General features: G+C 40.2%; 1 protein-coding gene across 4 annotated transcripts in view; it reads left to right on the plus strand.

Moving 5' to 3' along the window:
• Positions 1 to 2,763: 2,763 nt before the first annotated feature.
• LOC115795499 (rho GTPase-activating protein 12-like) overlaps positions 2,764 to 14,771 on the plus strand; it is a 63,092-nt gene continuing 51,084 nt past the window's right edge. For 3 of the 4 annotated variants that reach the window (XM_030751449.1, XM_030751450.1, XM_030751452.1), the window contains exons 1-2: positions 2,764 to 2,965; positions 12,634 to 13,402. In XM_030751449.1, the coding sequence (XP_030607309.1) occupies positions 12,707 to 13,402 (696 nt within the window). In that variant the 5' untranslated portion in view covers positions 2,764 to 2,965; positions 12,634 to 12,706. Of the gene's footprint in view, positions 2,976 to 12,633; positions 13,403 to 14,771 lie in introns of all 4 variants that reach the window. The other variant, XM_030751448.1, reaches the window with a different exon arrangement.

Here is a 14,771-nt window from a genome sequence, read left to right on the forward strand (position 1 = left end):
CCCTTGAACTTTTCCATATTTTGTCACATTACAACCACAAACATAGATATATGTCACTGGAATTTAATGTGAAAGACCAACACAAAGTAGTACACAATTGTGAAGTGGAACAAAAATTATACATGATTCAAAACATTTTTTACAAATAAAAACTGAAAAGTGCGGTGTGCAAAAGTATTCAGCCCCCTTTTCTCTGAGTGCAACCAGTTGCATTCAGAAGTTGCCTGATGACTGCTAATGACTAAAAAGAGTCCACCTGTGTGTAACCTAATCTCAGTACAAATACAGCTGCTCCGTGACGGCCTCAGAGGTTGTTTAAGAGAATATTGGGGAGTAAACAGCATCATGAAGTCCAAAGAACACAGCAGACAGGTCAGGAAGAAGGTTGTGGAGAAGTTTAAAGCAGGCTTAGGCTATAAAAAGATTTCCCAAGCTTTGAACATCTCACGGAGCACTGTTCAATCCATTATCTGGAAATGGAAAGCGTACGGCACAACTGTAAACCTACCAAGACAAGGCCGTCCACCTAAACTTACAGGCCCAACAAGGAGAGCACTGATCAGAGATGTAGCCAAGAGGGCCACGGTGACTCTGGACCAAATGCAGAGATCCACAGCTCAGGTGGGGGAATCCGTCCACAGGACAACTATTAGTCGTGCGCTGCACAAATGTGGTCCTTATGGAAGAGTGGCAAGCAGCGTCAGGCTCTGGGGCTGCTTCTCTTCAGCAGGGACAGGGAAGTTGGTCAGAGTTCATGGGAAGATGGATGGAGCCAAATACAGGGCAATCTTGGAGGAAAACCTGTTGGAGTCTGCAAAAGACTTGAGACTGAGGCGGAGGTTCACCTTCCAGCAGGACAACGACCCTAAACATAAATCTACAATGGAATGGTTTCAAACCAAACATATTCATGTGTTAGAACGGCCCAGTCAAAGTCCAGACCTAAACCCAATCAAGAAGTGCAAAGCTGGTGGAGACATACCCTAAAAGACTTGCAGCTGTAATTGCAGCAAAAGGTGGTTCCACAAAGTATTGACTCAGGGGGGCTGAATACTTTTGCACACTTCACTTTTCAGTTTTTATTTGTAAAAAATGTTTTGAATCATTTATAATTTTCATTCCACTTCACAATTGTATACCACTTTGTGTTGGTCTTTCACATTAAATTCCAGTGAAATATATTCAGGTTTGTGGTTGTAATGTGACAAAATATGGAAAAGTTCAAGGGGTATAAATACTTTTGCAAGCCACTGTATTCATTTGAACTGACTGGATTCTGGATCCAAAGCCAAGAAGAGGAATGGCACTCCATCGTTGTACATCTCTTTAATAGTTTTGTTTAATGATACGTAGTTATCAGAGTGCAGATTTTTAAAAATCTTTAGATATTGTAACTCCAAGAGATTTCATCTTAGTAGCTCCCCAATTTAGTGGGTATCTTATCACCAATTTGTCATCAAATCCAAAACTATCTAAGGTTTTATACAGAAAAGACCAGCACACGCAATCAAATGCTTTTTCTCCATCTAAACTTACTAAAATTGATTAATTATTATATGATTTACTACATGTAACGCACGCCGAATATTATCTTGTGTTTGGCGATCACGGATAAACCCTGTCTGGTCTAGGCTGATGATCTGTGGGAGAACTGTCTCCATTTGACTAGTATATAGGTAAAAATTTTGTAGTCCTGATTTAATACGCTTATTGGTCTAAAATTGTAACATTCAAGTTTGTCAACAGTTTTTGTGCTTTTGTAGAGCCTCCTATTAAAAAACATGTAGCAACTCCTGAGTGAAAATAGAAAAATTAAATCAAACTTATTTTTCAGTCAAGCTTTTTTTTTTTTTTTTTTTTTTTTTTTTTTTAAATGGATGGTTCATTAAAGGCTCACTTGAAATTGGGCCCTATGTGGCCCATGAACTGTGGCCTAAAACATGGTTGACAAACATACGGCCCAAGGCCCAGAACTGGCTCACTAAAGGGTCCAATCTGGCCCACTGAACTGGTTTGCAAAGTTTTAAAATGGCAGGGAAGTCATTAAGAAAATCTTTATTTCCTTCAGTAAAATAAAGGATAAAAAATGTAAAACAAAGTTAAAAATATTGTTCAGATTGTGGAGTAAAACGCTACAGTGTTGACTCTCAAAACTCTTCATTAAGGTTTTGTGCTTTTATAAATAGGCTGTGAATTATAATGCACAGGTAATTGAATATGCATTTTGTAAATTGATAATTTGTTAAAATCGAATGCATTGTTTTATTACAAGAACTACTTTGATGGGCCGGCTGATTGGTCCAACCAGATTGGGCTGATTGGTAGATTATATGTGGCCCTTGAACAAAAAGTTGACACACCTACCTTTTTAAAATTTTAGCAGGAGTCACAGTTACGTGCAATGTATTTGTAGTTCATCGTCATCACCGCCAGGTTGCGCTAACTCCCCGTTTTGCGTCCTGAACACCTGAGAGCTCGAACCATGTCGTAGCTCACAAACAAGAGAAGAGTTCTCACTCTGATACGATGTGATTAGACATTAGCTATTCGCATTTAAAGCGTTTTCATTGCCAGATAAAGTAGTTTAATTAGTTTTGTTAAGTGGGTACAAGGCCGGTAACTATGGCATCTTACTACTCGTGAAACCGAAAAGTGGTCTGTTTTTTTTTTTTACCCCCGGAAAATTCATCGACTAAAACCTCTCGTCTGTATAGACGATCTTGGCTCGAAGGTAGTTGCCGAAGTTGTCGGGGTAAGCGAGAGTCCACGGGAGCGAGCACGGCTGTAGATTACACACCGGCCGGGGAAGAGCAGGACAGACGGGAGCGGCGCTCTCTGACAAACCTGACGAGTAGGGAAATAGTTTCACACGGCGGCCGGTCGGCAGGAAAGTTTACGGGGAGTTTAACTTCACCCGGGCGAACCGCGGCGTGCCTGTTTGTCCCCCGGGGAGCAAGCGGAGGAGGTAGGTGAAGGTGCGGATCTCTTGCCTCAGTGTGGGACACTGAGGAATGTTGTAGCTATGAAAGCTAATGAGCTAGCTAACGTTAGCGACAGATTAATGTAAGACCGAGGAGACCTGCGAGCTGAAACTACGAGTTAAGACCACAAAACGTGACTTTAAGATAAAGGTAAAAAGCTTTGAACCCCCCCAAAATGGGCTCAAAGCTGTTCCTAGATCTAATAAGGTTTACACAAACTAGAATCCCTTTAGGAATACCTGCTAAATTAGTCTCATGAAAGCGCAGAAATCAGTGTTTACTTTTATAAGGAGTGTCCTAAGCAGATGTGTTACAGTACTTTTTCATTGGGGGTTAACTTTAGTACCTGAGAGCGATAGAACAGACCTGCCATGGTGCAGAAATCCTCCTGCTCACAGTAAACAGAGAGATTAGACATTTAAATGGCTTTTTAAAGTTAAGTTGATCTTTGTGGTTTGAAAGCTGCAGTTTAAATCACGGTAGAGCCTACAATCATAACCACAATGACACATTTGCATCATTAATTATAATGAAGAACCTTTAATTGTTTAAAAATGTTCACCTTATAAGTATTCAGGTGATTTAGAAGCAGACATTTCTTTGCCAATAATGAAACTCTCAGTGACCTTAAAATTAAAATTATAGTTTTAAAAAGCATGGGTGATTGTCAGCAGATCAAGTAATCATTTAAGAGTTTGGATAATATCCTAATAATCTGACTCTGATGAAAGTAAAGGGCAAATATTTGTTTTTGAGGGATTTTCTGTTTTTAAGATTTTTCCAATGAAGGATGAGAGAAAACCACATTTGTGATGAGTGAAAGAGATTTTTGACAAAACCTCCTGGTCTTAATTGTGATCAATGTGCTTCTAAGCTTGTTATAATTTATTTGTGTTTTATTCAAAAAGTGTATTCTCATTGCTTTATTTCCCAATTGAGAGAGCTACAGCTGGCTGTGGTTGGTTGAAGTGTGACAGGTTGGGGGGGCTAAGTGGGACAGCCTGTGCTGGATTCAAGCTGTTTGAGGCAGCGGCGGACCTATATTTGGTGGCTTGTGCATATGAAGGGTACACTGCACTGGTACTGTGCTGGTTCTGCTTGTTACAAATAGTTCATCAGATTTCCACATTAAAGGGTCTGTTTTATATCCTCCCCTTTCTGAAGTGAAAAGCAAAATATGGATGGGGGCAGTGTAAACATTGACGCATAACTCTAGACACAAATGCTTGCTTATTTACACGTTTGACAGAATTATAATTAATTTGGACATGTGGTTGTGGTCCTCTGGTGAATGTAAATCCAATATTTTTGGTCTCTACCAACTCCTGAGCTGCTTTACGTTCGACTGATTAGATGAGTCGTTTTTATTTATTTATTTATTTAGAGTTTTTGAGGGGAGGCGGGCGTTGCTGCTGATCAGGTAATATGTTTGAGTTTTAGATATTTTTAAGCTGTTTGCTGGGGTCAGTGGCTTGAAATAGAAATATTTAAAAGCCAAACAAAGAGCTTGACAGGTAAGAGGAACTGCATACATTATTTAGATCATTTAAAAACAGCAACAACAAAGAAACGTGAACGCAGTGATGCTTTACCAGCAAGTGTCAAACTGAACTAGCAATCCTCTAGGTTCTACCATTTAGAGTCTCTCTGACTGAAAATAATCAGACACACACGGAGAGAGAAGCCATGAGATCATCTTCAGAGTTTTTCAGTCATGTCAACTCAACTGGCCACAATTTGCAGTGAAATATGACGCTTTTGCAAACATACTTTTTCAAAGAAAAGTTGGTGCTGACAAAGTAAAGTATCTCCAAACTGCTGAACCTTTGTGTTTAGCTTCCTCCATCCTAAGATACCTCGCCCTTTAGCAGCCAATGCATTGCAGCTAACAACACAGAATTTACTGAATAGATGGGCCCCATAAAGCAGCTTGTTGTTACCAATCTAGCTTTTTGACTCGGGATCAGTCTGATCTAAATATCCGACTGGTGCATCCCTAATTTTTCAGATGTTGAGGTGCCGTATTTTTAAAAGCAGCAGCTTCGTGTCTCTTCTGCTCATGAAGTTGGTCTTGCTGCTACATAAATATAAATGCCCACATCCTATTTTCACAAATTGTGCCTGTAAACAGGCAACAAGGACTTCTGTAAGGTTGCAGTGTCACAGATATGAAGTCACTGCCCTCAGCCATCCGCTTGGTGCAGCCAAACAAGACTCGCCATCCAACCTTGAGCAGCTTCCTCTCTCCATTTTTTTTTTTACCCATCATTGCAGCTGGCTGCAGTTTGGCTGCAAGAGCAAACACAAGCTTAGTTTGGACATCTGAACAACAGAAGACCCAGTTGAAATAATTAGTGCATTGCATGACTAATTCTGCTAATGTTATATTACATTTAATCACAGGCCAGAGTGACGTGTGTGTTACAAAGGTGTGTAGTCATAATAGTCATGGCCAGAGTTTCTAATAATGAGGTCAGACTGGTTGAAGTACCAGCTAAGAGCCAAAATCTCAGACTTCACACGCCTCTAGACACTTGAGTTTTTGACAATTTTTTCTACTCTTGGCTCTATATGATGCCAGTAAGAGCAGATATCCATAATCTGGTATCCCACACACCTGCTGTTTATACCTTCTGTAAAGAGGGGCAGCCAGTCAGTTGTAATAAAAATATCAATCAAGACAAAGCTGATAAGATCCCAGCAAACTAAATTCAGTTCAATTCAATTTTATTTATATAGCGCCAAATCACAACAAACAGTCTCCTCAAGCCGCTTTGTATTGTGGGTAAAGACCCTACAATAATATAGAGAAAACCCAATAGTCAAAACGACCCCCTATGAGCAGCACTTGGCGACAGCGGGAAGGAAAAACTCCCTTTTAACAGGAAGAAACCTCCAGCAGAACCAGGCTCAGGGAGGGACCAGTTGGGGTTGAGGGGGAGAGACAGGACAGAAGACATGCTGTGGAAGAGAGCCAGAGATTAATAATAACAATGATTAAATGCAGAGTGGTATATAAACAGAGTAAAAAAAGAGGTGAATCAAAAGAAATACTCAGTGTATCATAGGAACCCTCCCAGTGGCCTAGGCCTGTAGCAGCATAACTAAGTGGTTCAGGGTCACCTGATAACTGTGGCTTAGTGAGTATAATAACTAATAACAAGTAACTAATATTGAGAGATAGTCAGCTATATATATATATATATATATATCTCTTTGGGTAGAACGCATCCATAGATTAGCACATCTTTTTGAGCCACACGCTGCTTGTGAGACTTAGAGGAGAATGCCCATAAAAATAAATAACCAACAGTAAAGAAAAGACATTATTTAGCAAAAAGCTGTGAGCTGAAGCTTTGGCTTATTACACTTACTCATTTTATATACAGCACACTCTAAATGGGATCTCTTTTTTAACAAGATTTCAACAACACAAAGACCAAAGAAAGGATTAAAATTAAAAATAAATGTGTTGACTTTTGTTTAAATATGCAAGGGGAGGGTTCTGATCGTGGCCATTTTTAAAGGCACTGTAGCTTTCTAGAAGCACATTATCACACATAGCTTGTTGTCAAGAGTTTAGACCGTGGTGTGGAATAAATTGAGTAACTTATGTTTTTGAAAACTTCACATTCTTACCATAATGGCCATACCGTTCCCTGTATGAGCGCTTAAATGAGCAAAGCGAGGCTGATTGCCATCTCTCTCCAACCCCATTCCCTTCTCTTTAAATACCTCCATAATGAGAATGAGATTTGCTCTCTCTGATGAAAATAACTCAAAGTAATCACCAGCGGCCCGGCTCTGAATCGACACAGTCTGAACTCGGCTAACGAGTCATGTGAGACTCGATGCAGAGGAATTTCGCTGCTGCGGCTTCATTTGTCCCTGTTTCAGTAGAAATGTTTAATGTTCTCACAGTGGGAAAGTATTTCCAGGGTGCTGCTTTCTGTTTTGCTGAGGCGGGCGAAAATGTGAGGGTGTGTTTCCTGCATGTGCTGACAGCGGCAGATTTTTAAACATACATATCAGTTCAAACACTTCCACACACATCCCCTCGCAACACTTCAGCCGAGGCCCTGCTTTCACATGTTATACCTCTGCGTGCATTTGCTCTTGGGATCCACCCAACCACCTTGTCTCCCACTGCAAATCTTATTGAATCCATCACTCTGAATTAAGGGTCTTCTTCTGATTTTGCTGATTGGACTCTGAGAAGATTTGTTGACTAAATAGCAGCACTGAAGCCGTAGCTTAATCTTGGTGGGGATAAATGAAAGAGACAACAACCCCCAGGTACTTAATCTTCCAAAGGCCTTTCAGTATGAAGAATAGGAGCATTAAGCTGATTACTGTTTGTTTTTGTTTGTAGTCTTCTCCATTTTAATTCAAAAGGTATTTTCAGAACCACCATGCCAGACGCCCTCCCATAAGGAGATTGCCTTTTAGTCACTTTTTCCAACCTTGATTTTCACAGTTTTTTTGTTAACACAGCCACATCATAAGAAGGCCCCATAAACTTCAGCTTAATTGGTGCTTTTACATGTTGCATGTTGTATTACTTAAAGTGTTTTAACCTTAGTAATTACTCAATAGCTGTGCACTAGTTTGAAATATAACTTAGAACTTAAAAACAGTGAGAAGGAAGCATCTGAGGGCATGGTTTTTCCTGACTCGGCCTGTGTGACTGCATAGTGACCCCTTTCAGGGGTCGATTAATGAACTCCTCGCAGTCTCCGGTTGCTGAGGAATTGCTGCGTTCATCTCTAGTTTCCATGGAAGATGCCGGCTTGTCAACTACTCATCAAGCAGTAGTGAAACTTGAAAAGGTGTAATGATGCGAAGTGGAAACAGAAAAGGTTTGCCCTCAAAGTAAAATTTGTGCCTTATAGCTGCAGCCAGCGCATTTCAAATGGCACAACTTTTACTCTGAAGGTGAATAATCTCTGTTTGTGGTTTGTTTTGTGCTTTTTACGGTTTCAGTTAGTGAATGCAGACAAGTCGGCGTCTTCTGTGCAAACTATGAGCATCTGCAGCAGTCCAAAGCAATCGCAAGGAGGTTTTCAGTATAGCACCGTATACCTCTTTGAGACCAGTTTGACCTCACAGCTGCCAGAAACTATTCGCCAATTGATCGGTTAATACACTTTTTCCCTCGTGACCAGTGGTTGCCAGATGGTTGCCAACTGCTCTTTAGGACTGTGCAACCGGGGCATAAGTATGATTAGTCCACATAGGTACATAAAACAAAGAGTCCGCTGTCTGAATTTATTTCCTGTTATTTCTGGCTGATGGTGAACAAAAATGTTTCATGCTTCAGTAAATTAAACCTCAAAAAAAAAAAAAAAAAAAAAAAAAAAAAGGCCTATGTGGTTTTTCTTTGGGGAAAGACCAAAATCCTCCAAGGGGTGGAAGGATGGCAGGAAATGAAATCTCATCTCACTGTCTCAATTACTTAAGTCCTCAGACTTTCAGCCACTTTGTTTAACTGGACAAGCAATGCTTGTAGAGTCTCTGAATAATGAACAGGTTAGATGTGATGTTTGCTCCAAATTATTATTCCCAGAAAGAAGGCAGTGGTGAACCTGAACTCTGTGCAGACCACAGAGGTTTTATCTGACTCATGCTTAGTGTTTACTGTTTATTGCTTTTTTTTTTTTTCTCTCCACTCTCTCCTCACCATAACTGGTTGTACCAGGTGAGCCACTCACCCTGAGTCTGGTTCTGAGGTTTCTGTGTTTTTCCTCACCACTGTCAGCAAATTATTGCTCATTGAGGAATTCTTAGGTACAGTAAGTACCGAGTAGGTACTCGGGGGTTTTTCCCAGGAAATTTTGACTTTCCCCAAAGAGTTTTTGGCTTTCACCCAAGGAAAAATCCCCAGGATTGTAATAAAAATATTTAGTTCACCATTATTTTAAGTGGGTTTGATTTCAAGCATAAATACATGTTTTTGGACAGAAATTAGGAAACTACATAGACTTATGATAAGGATGTTAACACAGACTCACTTAACTCACTTAAATGTCTGAGGACCAGCCATGCTTCCATGTGTAGTCACCCTCCAAAGGCCCATTTTGAGCCAGGAAAACCCCTCGTGCTTTATATGTATTTTAATAAAATTAATGGAAAATAAATGCAAATTCTGATTGTTTTAACAGAAATTTGATCAGTGTTACAGCAGTAGGCTTGAATTACATCCTTTTTTATATTTTTATTAGTGCTCTACCACATTTTATTTCTGTTCAGTTTGTATTTGACTTGACTGTAAGCACTGTCTTCTAACTCCAAGTATTACTAGCCATTTGACTCCACGTGTCTTCTGCAGGGGAATCAAGGATGCTAATAAGGAAAGCTACAGCTTCTAGTCGTGATATGCCATCTCACAGCGTAATGTCTCACCACTCTGCTGTTATTCTGAGAATAGCTGTGAATTAGCACCATATGCAGTATTTTGTTTCATTTAGCTAATGGACTTTGCGTTCAGCTGATCGATTTGGTGAGATTCCCCTCAGTGCTCGTTAGCCTGAATCATCGAGTTAATCTGTGGTGATATTATCCCTCCGGTCACCGCATCAGTGGTAATCCAGGCGCTGCTTGCCTAATCGCAGATATTTATTAAGCTAATGCACAACTGGAGGTAAACAGAAGTGCAATACTATTATTAGGTAATAGCTGCCGGCCGCACATTTAATGTTCAGCTGCAGCTTTAATGCTGACACCGAGTGGAAACAACTTCTTGATTAATCAAGTGGTTATAAAAGAGCGTAGGTCGTGTTGGCTAATGTGTGTGGGATATTCTCATTAAGCATTCTCAGGACACTTCTAGAACCACAACACAGTCTTTACAGTGACCAGTATTTGTTGTGTGCTTTGTCTGGGGCCCGCTCCAGCATATCCACAGAATTAAATTCTATTTGTAGCCGTGGTCGCGCAAAACTAGACCCACGTCAATAATACTATATATATTTGGTCCTAATAATGGAGCAATAATCAGGTGATATCCCTGGTCCGGTGAGTGGACTCCACCTCTACCATTTTGGACTGCAGCTGATGACTGTAGTCTTTGTTGTGCTCTGTAGTCCCATTGAGATCATAGCAGCACTCCAGCTCACAGCAGATCTCCAGAGCAGAAGAAGGACTTACATTGCAAGCTGCAGATGGTAGAGCTGGAGTGAACTCTGATTAGAAAAACCCAAATGATGAAGGGCTGGGTGTCTGTCTGCATCGTGCACATAAAGTCAGAACTGATTGTCCTTGGAGGCATAATCTTGGTTTGGTCAGGATGTGACTCGCTGATAATTTAGTAGGATTGCAGTTATGACTGTCATTGTAATATCCTGCTGCTCATTCTGTAATATCCTGTATCTTCATCAGATGAGCTTTCTTGACGAAGGCACTTTCTTTGAAACCGTTTCCCAGCTGAGATTACAGGTCCTCTTACCAGCAAATTGTTTTGAATGCCTGGGGACAGTAGACTGATTTGATTAGGAACATTACATTAATCAGGAAGGAGTTTTGTTGTTTTCATCTCTCCCCGCTGTCATGGGGCAGCGGGGAGAAGTTTAATGTTTAAAGGTCTTTAAATATATTTCTTTCTTTTGCTAAGTTTGCAAACTTTTGAGAAATATTATAGCTTGTTAAATATTTGGGCGCAAGTAACTGTCTGCAGTTGGCAACAATTCTTTTTTGTAGGTATTGCATTTTCCGTTTTTACATTGTACATTAGAGGCATTCAGCTGACACTTTCTCCTGGAGTGATTAGTCGGAACTTTAGAAGACATTTTTGTCATGTACCTGAAGCAAGAAAGGATTTGAGACTAAATCTCCTTTTGAAGTGAGACCTGTCCGTGAGGGTAGCCTAAGACCGTAGTTTCTTTGAACTGTTAAACTTGTTTGATCATAATATATTTATTTCCCTGTTAATTTAAAATCCAGTCAGCAGAGGTACCAATTTGGCCTCTTTCTATCAAAATAGGCCATGCACAGATTTCCCCTGAAGCTGTAAGATCCAGCCCGGAAACACCTAATTTAATTTAATTTAATCTAATCGTTTTTGGTGTATTATTGTTTAATTCTAGTTTGTTCTCGAAGTTCACTCCTGATGAGAAGATGACCCTTTCAATCTAAGGCTTCACTCTATTACACGAATCTTGATGTTGTTGGTGCTTTTTGTTTGTTTAAAGGTGTCGTCACCCGATGTTATAAGATGGTGCGCGTGCACAAATGTGAGTTCATTAGGAAACTATCTGTGACTTGCTGAGATTCCTTTGTAGCTGCTGGACAGGCTGTCCTTAGTAAGGAGGAAGAAACCGAGTAAGACAGAAAAACACAAAGTAGGTGGAAGAAGACGATGTGACTCACGTTACTGTCTCCACTCCTTCCATCTAATCTTATGTGTGGTTTGAAGCTCTGAGCTGGACGGTACATTCAGCCTTCAAGAGGATTAAATCTTCTCAGTTTATATCTCATTTGTTTGTTCTGATTTCTTTAGCAGAGAGCGGCTTTGAAAGGCACTGTTGTTTCTTTTGGTTTGCGTTTTGATGTGTCTTGCATAAGAGAGAGGAAAAAGGAAAGAAATATTTTCTGACTTATCTATACCTCAAGATTTTTTTTAATGCTTTTAATGTCCCCCCTTTAATGTCCACTCCCAAAGCTTGATTGGCAACTTATTCTTTACTGTGGATTTAAATTTTATATTGTTGTTTTTTTTTATTGTCTCCAACACATAAAAAGCACAACTTTCTTCACGCATAGTTTTTGTTAAGAAACTTATGTTAGAGTAAAACTGTTTTTAATAGCAACATCTTTTAAAATTACAGATCACTTTAGTTCTAATGCCATTTAGAGGTTTATTTCATTATTTCAAAAGCCACTAATATTCTTCATAGAATATGATAGCATATGATGGAAAGACAAAAAAAGTAATAAGAACAATGTTTTTCTATACCTGGTGGGCACAATCAGGTATATTTAGATATGCCAAAGTATATTTGGTGACTGATTTTTGTCTTCTTTTTTTTAATCCAAGCAAACATACCATCTATAAATGATTGATTATTTAGAGAGTTCAATTACCAGTACACAGCTATCCCAGACTTCCTGTCTTGTCTCCCTGCAGGCTTGCAGGCCAGGTCTCTGTAGTGGTGGTCCCAGAAATTCACCTCCCTCTTCAGAAAGACTCTAGTCCACTTCCACCACTTCGGACTGCAGCTGGCGAATGTATTCCTTGTTCAGCTGCAATCCAAGACAATAGACTTGCACTTGCTGACTCACTAGTGAGACAGCTGATATTATGTCTCTCTGATATTATGATTATATTACAGTTAAATTACAATTACTTATTTAGGGGTCATAAAGTACTTTGCGATATTTGCAGAGAAGCTCCTTATAAATGTTATTTAATACTCATTTTCAATTTCAGATATTCAGTGCAGTCTGTGGGAAAATTGATTCAAACGTCTGCTGTTGGATTTCAGCAGGCGATATCTTAGATGATATACATAGTAGAACATTAGACCATAATGAAACCCAAGGTACATCTATAATACATACAGAGTATAAAAAGACAATAAAAAATAGCAAAATAGCATATTTATTTCCATTGAAATTAAATATATATTTACTGTTATCCCTCTTTGTATTTCCCCAGGTCTATTCATGAAGTCATGGTACTAAATATTTTCCTTTTGGGGTGAACAATCTGGTGGACAGTAAGAGGCATCATGGCTGATCTGCCTATTGCCCCAGGCCAGATCTACATTGAGGTTGAGTACGACTATGAGTACAAGTCTAAAGACCGCCTTATTAAGATCCACCAAGGGGAATGCTATATGCTAGTCAAGAAAACCAATGAGGACTGGTGGCAGGTAAAGAAAGAGGAGGGGTCTAAAGCTTTTTATGTACCCGCTCAGTATGTCCGAGAAGTCCGCAAAGCCCTCATGCCACCTCCTAAACCGATCCCACATCCTCCTACTGCTACCAGTAATGCATCTTCACAAAGTGCAGGTGCACGCTGGGTAAAACCAACCTATCTGGATCTGGGACTCAACAATTATCCTGCTGAGAACCTTAACAGAAACGAGTCCAACTATCAGCGCTCTCCTTCTGCACAAACTGGCAACTCAGCTCACTTCACTCCCCCCAGTCAGCGTAGGGACAATGACTACCATCATGCCCCCACCACTCCCACTGACCATGACAAAGCTCTGCCTGAAATTCTTCTCCATGGAGCTCCCCCACCCCCTTACAAAGGGGGATCAAGTACCTTGCCTCGTACTCAAGCCAGATCTCCAGAACTTGTTAGGGTGCCGCTGGATGTGGACTGCACCCAGCACTGTGACTCTGCAGGGGAAGACAGACGTACCAATGACTCTGAGTCTGGGGATGAACTGAGCAGCTCTTCTACTGAACATCTCCAGGTAAAGGCAAAGTTGTTTCTGTGATTTTTTTTTTTTTTTTTTAATTAATTAATTTCTTTATTTTTGATGTCTTGAATGTTGCCTGTAATTTTGGCTCCGGGTCCCTAATTCACTGTCTTTCCCATTTTGTGATCACTTGAAGCAGGTGATTGTTCTGTAGCTTTAAAGGGAGCCAATTATGTTCTTTTCCAGCTCCATATTTTTATTCTTGGACTCTACTAGAGTTGCACTGAATCATTCACAGCTCAAAATAATAATTATTTATCAATTACTTGGTTGAAGAAGAAGAAGTAGATGAAAATGTGTAGGAGGAATCAGTGGTTCTGAGGAGGCTCACTTCAGGTGTTGTGGGACATTTTTGTGGTGTTGTTGCCTTCATTGATAGGAATGAGGCGGAAAACGAGTCCCTCTCTCTCCTATGACAAGCACCCTTTTCTCTCATTAGGTGATTCACTGGGCCACACTGAATTCATCACTTACAGTGTTTACTGTATTTGTCATTCCTATAAATGTGATGACAGGTTGCACGGATCTCAGCTCTGTGATTTTGTTTAATAGAGGAGTCAAATCTAAACATGACCTTGAAACAGCCACTGCAGCTACAGACTGAATGAGAGGAGGCAGCTGGCTACTAATGAACTTGGTCTGTGGGGGTGTTTCTTCCAAAAGTTGTTAGCTCAGTCTGCTGCAGAACAAAGGCAGGTGAGAAAATAGAAACCAGGTCTCAGTGGTGCTGCTGCTCCTGGCTTTAGACCTCCTTTATTGCATACAAAGGAATGGATTGGCAGTCCAAGCTGTGTTCATGTTATATGTGTGTAATGTTTTGGTTTTGTTGTTATGAAATTGTGACCTGAATGCCAATATTCACATGTCAGAGATATCAAATCCACCGCAATACAGTACAGTAGCAGCTATTTTAGTTTGTCGTTTTGGGTGTTTGTGAATCTTATCACGAAAATTGCTGTATAATATATGCAGACTATGTATAGAGCAGGTGCTATTCAGCTTGCTTATGTATCAATTATCCTGCTGCCTTCATCGACTTGTGAAGAAGTTGAAAAGGGAACCTGATCTGGTCGCACCCTTCTTGAAGGCAGTATGTTTATACTCTGTTGCGGACATGGACACGGACAGCTGGAGACACAATGGTCGAGTAGTCATTCCTGTTATTTTCCACTTCAAGCACGAAAACCAGATAACATGTATTGCTCTGCAATGCAAAGTATTCACTGAGTCACATGATGGCAAAAAATTGGCAGGCATTCAGATGTTGACACGGACCTCCATGGTCGCCATCCGATGACAAAATTTACGTCTCTGACCCAAGCACGCTCTAGCGGACTCGTGGATGTGTTAAATGGAAATGGGT

The sequence above is a fragment of the Archocentrus centrarchus genome, chromosome 17 (assembly GCF_007364275.1).
Source record: "Archocentrus centrarchus isolate MPI-CPG fArcCen1 chromosome 17, fArcCen1, whole genome shotgun sequence".
In the NCBI taxonomy this organism is placed as follows: Eukaryota; Metazoa; Chordata; class Actinopteri; order Cichliformes; family Cichlidae; genus Archocentrus; species Archocentrus centrarchus.